The sequence below is a fragment of the Cynoglossus semilaevis genome, chromosome 2 (assembly GCF_000523025.1).
Source record: "Cynoglossus semilaevis isolate Cse_v1.0 chromosome 2, Cse_v1.0, whole genome shotgun sequence".
NCBI lineage: Eukaryota > Metazoa > Chordata > Actinopteri > Pleuronectiformes > Cynoglossidae > Cynoglossus > Cynoglossus semilaevis.
The window spans coordinates 14,586,188-14,592,994 of NC_024308.1; the positions used below are offsets into that span (position 1 = coordinate 14,586,188).

Sequence of the window (6,807 nt, forward strand, 5' to 3'; positions counted from 1 at the left end):
ATAAGCACACTGTGGGATTTCAAAACACTATTTTTCTGTTTGTTTGTTTTCATTCCCACAGTTTCTTTGTTTGGTTTATTTATTTATTTATTTTTTATTTTAGTCTGGTTCTTATGTCTGTGTCATCTTGCCTTTAAAAGATGGCAGAAAAAAGTTAGGATTCCGTTTCTGTTATCATGTTTACCTACAAGGGCTGCTCATTTGAACTGCAGTGCAGATGTGGTTCCTCTGTGTTACTACATTCATACTCATCACATACAGCTGTCGCCTGTGTGCTAAACTGACCACCAATAATTACAATACAACAACCGTATGTACAGAAATACTATAAAAATATGTAAAAAACTACATTTTTTTCTTTCATAAAATGATAGTTTTGTGCTATTTTTCTCATCCCTGGTATGAAAGCATTCTGTATCAATGATCCATTTACGCAGGAACTGAGTTTATCCTAAAATTAGAAGATCTGACCATGGTTGAAGAGTTCCAGTAGGCAACTGGACGTGAAAGAGGCTTCTTCAGTTCTAACTGGTGGAGGGGAGTACAGCAGATATATATACTGTGGGTGTGACAAAAAATAAAGCTACTTCAGGTCCCTCCTGTTGGGTGGGCTGTGGGGGTCATCTGAAGAAGCCTCTTGGATGAAAGGTGAAACGTCTTCTTTAAGAGAATTTCACATCCGGTTGCCTAACAGAACTCTTCTGCCCCTATAGGTATGTCCAGTGTTAATCATTTGACTTTAATGTCCCCTACAGGATAAGATTAAACATCAGCCCTGTTCTCCCCTTCTTCTGATCTCTCTCTCTCTTTGCTCGATGATTGGCACCGATCCTGTCAAACCTCCTTCACTTTCTAAATCCTCTTTTCTCTTTCAGTCTTTCTATCGCAGTGCTCCATCTCCTCATACTCACGCTCTTAGTACAAATATGAATGTCATCAACAAAAATCATGCCATGCTGAGCTAGCCTGTCTGACCTCACCTGTCAACCTGTCCGGAACAATTGCCAATAAGAAGGCCCTCTCAGCTGATCCCAGGAGTGTTCCCACCACTATCTGGAAACTATTTTTAACTCAACAACTGCACACTTCGCTACTGCCTCATCGTACATCTTCATGTTCGGCAACAATGTCACGCACATGTCTGACATCTCTGATTTCTTTTAAGGATCTAACTTTATTTCGCAGAACAGAGCTCTCCCTTTCGACTGTTTCTGTACCACATTGTGGTCGCTCTAAAAGCCAAACTGCCCAGAACAGTTGAACACACCTTGCCTTATTCACACATCACCATGGCACTGACGGTTAATGGCATTTCTCTGTAGTGATTGCAGTGCCGTACATCAACCTTGACTATTAAAATAAACACCAATTCATTCCTTTTCAGCAAAACCCTCACAGGCTTGCATTGTGTGGAGTAAATCGTTTTACAAATTTCCACTTCTTATTCTTTTATGCCGGCTTTCAACAGAAAATGTCTGAACTCCTTCATCTGACGTCAAACACTTCAACCCTCTTTATATTTTCTGATTAGTTTGCTTCTCAAAGTACATTACATACATCGACTCATTAAAAATACAAATCCATCTCTCTCCTTTATCATAACCTGCTGTACATCCTCTCTGGCCTTATCTTTTGCTTACTTATTTTCCCTCTTTCACTTCTGTTCACTCTTTTTATTTGCATTCACTACATTCACCTCAGTGGCTACTACATTTTTAAACAGTACTTTACATGATTGCTGTATTAAATAATACCTGGAAATGAGCCTAGATTTAACCCTTTAGATTTTTCCAGGACTTTATTGGAAGACACAAATGTCCAGGGTCATTTTATATAAATAATCAACGGTTGACTGCGTCCTAGGCTTTCACTAGTTAAACATCAGAGCTCTAAAAGACGACCATTATTTGCTCGCCTCCTTCCTTCTCAGATCCCAGTGGGTAAAATAGCACTTAATAAATACATGGTTTAGCTGCAAAGACACTACTGACACAATCAACAACTACATTCATGACAAATCAGATGACAAGTGTTTGTTTCCAACTGTCATCTCCCATTTTAACGTATTGTGCATCCCTAGTGCCTAGCATATATTGTAGCTGTCGTGGCTGTAAACATAGATGCAAGATCCTCACGATGCAACTATATCTTGTTGTTTATATACCACTGCAATACATGTAAGGATAATATGAAGAATAAATAAACTGTATTTGATTACTGCTACTCCTGATTAAATGTCTGACTTCTTTTCTTTTTTTTTTCTATTATTTTTAGATCTGAAAATCATGGTTAGTTACTGTATAGGTTTCCTTTGTAACAAAACCTTTAAAGAGTAATATTATTACATCACGTGAGGTTGACATTTTTTGCTGTGGTTACCGTGGTTACTGATGGTTCATAGCAACGCTCTTGATTTATTTTCATCTCCAGTTCAGTATACATTTATTAGATATATATTTCCAAAAATGTCAAAAAAACAAAATCTACTAAACAGCAATATAGTACATGTCAAAAGATCCTTTAAATTATACTGCATGTGTACTTACTCATTTTTTACAAATGATTCATTGCTAAATAACTGTGTAACAGCAGGTCCTCAATGCAAAACTGGGCCTCACAGCTACAGACATAAAACCATGGCTCCTCTCCCCTCCTCTCCTGCCTCCTCTTCTCTCCTCTCCTCCTCATCTGAATATTCTGCTCCTTCACTTCTGCTGATGAATGCCAGCCATTCATGACGCCATGCTAGCAGATAGACCGCGGAGTCCATGGGCTGGAAGAGACATCAAAGTGAGTGAGCCTGAGTGGTCAAGTTATCGAAGAGTGGTTTCCACCTCTGGCACGCCTGGCATCTAACGACAACACTTCCACAGTGTTCCCTGTCCGACCATCTCGTCGGTGGGGATAACGGGCTTACTAAAAGCCCCTACACTGTGGTCATGTAAGACACTTTAGCATGTGTCGGTGACACGTACAGCTACATGTTATCGAATGAGGAAACGTGTCCATCATGGTCGTGTACAGAATGTCCACATTCATATTAATGCAGTTTATATTATATGATTTGGTGGAGAGAAAAAGTTTGAGAGAGGGAAGCAGGAGGTCAGAAGGTCAAGGGTTTTGCAAAGATGATGAATATGGTAGTTCTCAGAGGGACAGTATTTTTCTGGACAGACACCTAGCCGTGACCGGATGATCAAATAAAACAAAATAAAAATCACCTTCCAGTCCAATCACGTCATGACCCGATTTGACAGTTCAGCGCCCCAGATTCGGTCAGCGGGCCACCAGTTGATGATCACTGCAGTAGAGAATCAAATATTAGTGACAAACTAAAATTCAGTGCATACTATGTGGATAGTACTGATACACACCTTTGACAAAATCATGCATCAGCAGGTCTGGAGAGAGGCCTTGTAATCAAAGTGATCCAAGCGTTTCCTGCTGCAGGACAGACTGTACTTCATCACTGCAGGTTGTACCGACCACATCCTTGAAATCACCTCAGACAAAGTGAGACGGACCCATCAAGGCGCTCAGTATCTGCAAATTACTGTAAGGACATCTTCAATATCCTGTTTGCCCTCTGAGCCAAAGCCACGGGCAGTTGTACCGTGTACACACCGTCCTGACCGAACCAGACCATAACAACCGGTGATCTTCCACTGGCTCTTAAACCTTCTCTTAAACCTCAAGACAAACTGGACTGGTGAAATCTGAGCGGCGTCGTCCATATACATGACCCTGAGTAATTAGCAGGAAAAAGTTTGACACGTGTCCTCAAAGTTATAAAGGTGGAAAGGAGACACGCTGGGCTGGAGCCTGCTGGGAGGAGAACTTGGCCGAGTTCCAGGTTTTACTGTGTCTGCGCAGAACAACATTTTTGTCCCTATACTGAAGTTAGTACTTTCAAGGTACTTTTATACAAAGTATTTTTCATGCAAATTATAATCCCTGTCAATCAGTTTTAGACCTGTTTCAAAAATAGAAAGGACTTTTTTTCTTTGAGCTCCTGGTGTGGACCCCTCGGGTTTTGGTCTGGTTTTTGGCAGGTAATTTATTACATGTACTGAATGTGTAGATGGATCTTCACAAATATAAAAATATATGTTAAATATATGCTTATGTTAAATATATGCTTAAGAATTCTTGTACAGATCACAAGGATCAAGACACCATTTAGAACTGAAAGCTCAAATCTTCTTTCTAATAATTCAGTTGCTTTATTAGTGGGGGACCCTCCTCAAAATTTGGGAATCCAGACACGGCCGGATTGAGTATGGTGAACCGTATTTAGCCCGCAGGCCGCCAGTTGATAATCGCTGTTCAATACTTTATAGTGGAGGCCAGCAGGGGGCGGTGGTTGGTGGGTTGGTTCTTTGAGGACCTGGTTGCATGCTTTTTTTTCTGGCAACAATGTTTTTTATACAGATGACAGAGTGTTCTCAGTCAGTGGAGCAGCATAATGTGTATCCAAGGACGGGTATGCAAAAAAACATTTGCTGTGATTTCAAGTGATCTTTTAAATATTATGTCATATTTTTTATTATTTAAAAATTACAAAAAAAATGTTATTAAATAAAAGGGACATCTGCCTATACACAGTGGCATGCAAATCCTATGAAAAAAGCAAAGCATACTGGCGGACTCTGCGTAACCTTCCGTGATTATCACTCAGCCGGCTTTGTTTGGCTGCACACACCAGTGCCTTTGAACATCAACAACACCTTTTGTTTGAAACTGCTGTAACATTTCCAGCTATGATCAGATAGCACTTCTGCTATTTTTACCCCAAAATGCTGCACTGGCCCAGAAAAAAAGATTACAGCTGATAAGTGAAGCCTAAAAACCGTTTTGTACTGGGTTATAAAGAAAACTCCACCTTAAAAATAAAACTCCTGATATACGGTACCTAAAAAAAACTGTGCCATTACATTCATTGTATTCAACGTGAATACAAACCACTTATTGTGCCATTTATGGCTAGGATATCAGCTTAGAAAACACATTTATTTTAGGACACCTGTCTGACGTTTTATGTCCTTAACAACGAACTGAATCAAGGCCGGGACACGATTCTTTCTGTTCTCTGACTCAGGATTCCATTCTTCTCTCAGACCAGTGTTTCACATTTCAGTGCAGCAGTATTTTGTCTGAAAAGTCTCGTTTAAAAAAAAAAAAATCCCAAAAAGTTTAACGTGACCGAACATAACGTCAGGGAGGATTCTGACATCCAGTGAGTGTTGGATCCATAAAGAGGTGTGATAGTAGCAGAGGAAGGCGGGTGCTGTGTGTTCTGCACAGCAGGACCACACACACACACACATATTCACACACACACATGAATCACAAGCAATTAACACAGCTCTGGTGTGATTTACGATTATATGGTTCATTCTCTCTCTCTCGTTTCTACTTTTGTATCACTCTCACTCTCACACACCTGAATATGCTGTGAGCATCACTATAAGAAGTACTTTGCATTGATTGAAGTCCTTAACATTCTCATCCAGAGCTGATTCCCTCATCTTCCGCCTGGGTGAGTGCCTGCGCTCGCTCCCCTCCCTTCCGACAGAACAGCAGTCAGTTAATCAGGCAGGTTCACTGTGGGTCAATGCCTCCAGCAGCTCCGAGCAGCATGTGAACCAGTCACAGACCCAGTGCAGCGGGATCAACGTGGTGATGTCTCAGGGAGACAAAACAATAGAGACCCCGGGAGTCTGCAGCCCCCCCGCTGGAATCTGCCAATTCCAGTTTCATCTCCATCCCCCATTAGTTGGCCCTTAGAAGACTTCAGCTGAAGAAATAGGTGGATTCTTTCACCTGATGTAGGTCAAAGTTACCTGGAGAGACGAGAGGCAACGTGTCAGAGCAGGTGTTCATCAGAGGACAGTAGACACAGCAGGACAACTGACTGTGAGCTGCAGAACAGATACTATTAGTAATATAAACTGTTTAAAACAAGTTAAAAAGGCTAGTTTATGATATGAATAAAATAAAATCACCCTAACCCTATTCTAAAAATATATTTTTTTATTAAACAAAGGAAGTCAAATTATCTGTGCAATTTTCTGATAACACACTTTGAAAAATACTGGATAGTGTGACATAGCTGTCTATAGTCGGCTACCTCAACACTACAAGGTATTAAACTTGGCCAAATATTTTTAAACTAAAAGCTGAAAGCCTCACCGGCTGACTAACTTTATGTACAGTGCAGCTGGAAGATATTCACAGCACTTCACTTTTCCCACATTTTGTTATGTTACAGCCATATTCCAAAATGGAAATAAAAATGTTTTTTTCTTCAAATTCTACACACAACACCCCTTAATGACAATGTTTAAAAAAAATGTAATTGTCACAAATTTATTAAAACCTGAGAAATCACATGTGCATAAGTATTCTCAGCCTTTGCCTCAGGTGCATTGTGTTGCCACTGATCATCCTCGAGATGTTTCAGCAGCTTAACTGGAGTCCACCTGTGGTGAATTCAGTTGATTGGATGTGATTTGGAAAGGCACACACACCTGTGTATGTAAGGTCCCAGGGTTGACGGTGCATGTCAAAGCACAGACCAAGCATGAAAACAAAGGGCTTGTATATAGACTTCTGAGACAGGATTGTCTCAAGGCACAAGGCTGGAAGGTTACAGAAAACGTTCTGCTGCTTTGAAGGTTCCAATGAGCAAGAGTGGCAGAAGTTTGGAACCACCAGGAGTGATCAGGGGAGGAGGAACTGGAAGACCAGTCAGGTTAGAGGAAAAGAAGAAGGCAGCAGTGTACAGAGACATCCTGGATGAAAACC

At 40.7% G+C, this 6,807-nt stretch overlaps 1 protein-coding gene across 3 annotated transcripts in view; it reads right to left on the reverse strand.

Annotated features, from left to right (window-relative positions):
• Positions 1-1,524: 1,524 nt before the first annotated feature.
• Positions 1,525-6,807, reverse strand: part of polrmt (polymerase (RNA) mitochondrial (DNA directed)) — a 30,795-nt gene continuing 25,512 nt past the window's right edge. The window contains exons 21-23 of one of the 3 annotated variants that reach the window (XR_003048954.1): positions 3,375-5,843; positions 3,222-3,301; positions 1,525-2,773 (exon numbers count right to left, since the gene is read on the reverse strand). Coding sequence is in view for 1 of the 3 variants with exons in the window: in XM_008338558.3 (XP_008336780.1) it covers positions 5,794-5,843 (50 nt within the window). In the remaining 2 variants the exon portion in view is untranslated. Of the gene's footprint in view, positions 5,844-6,807 lie in introns of all 3 variants that reach the window. The other 2 variants (XR_003048953.1, XM_008338558.3) reach the window with 2 other exon arrangements.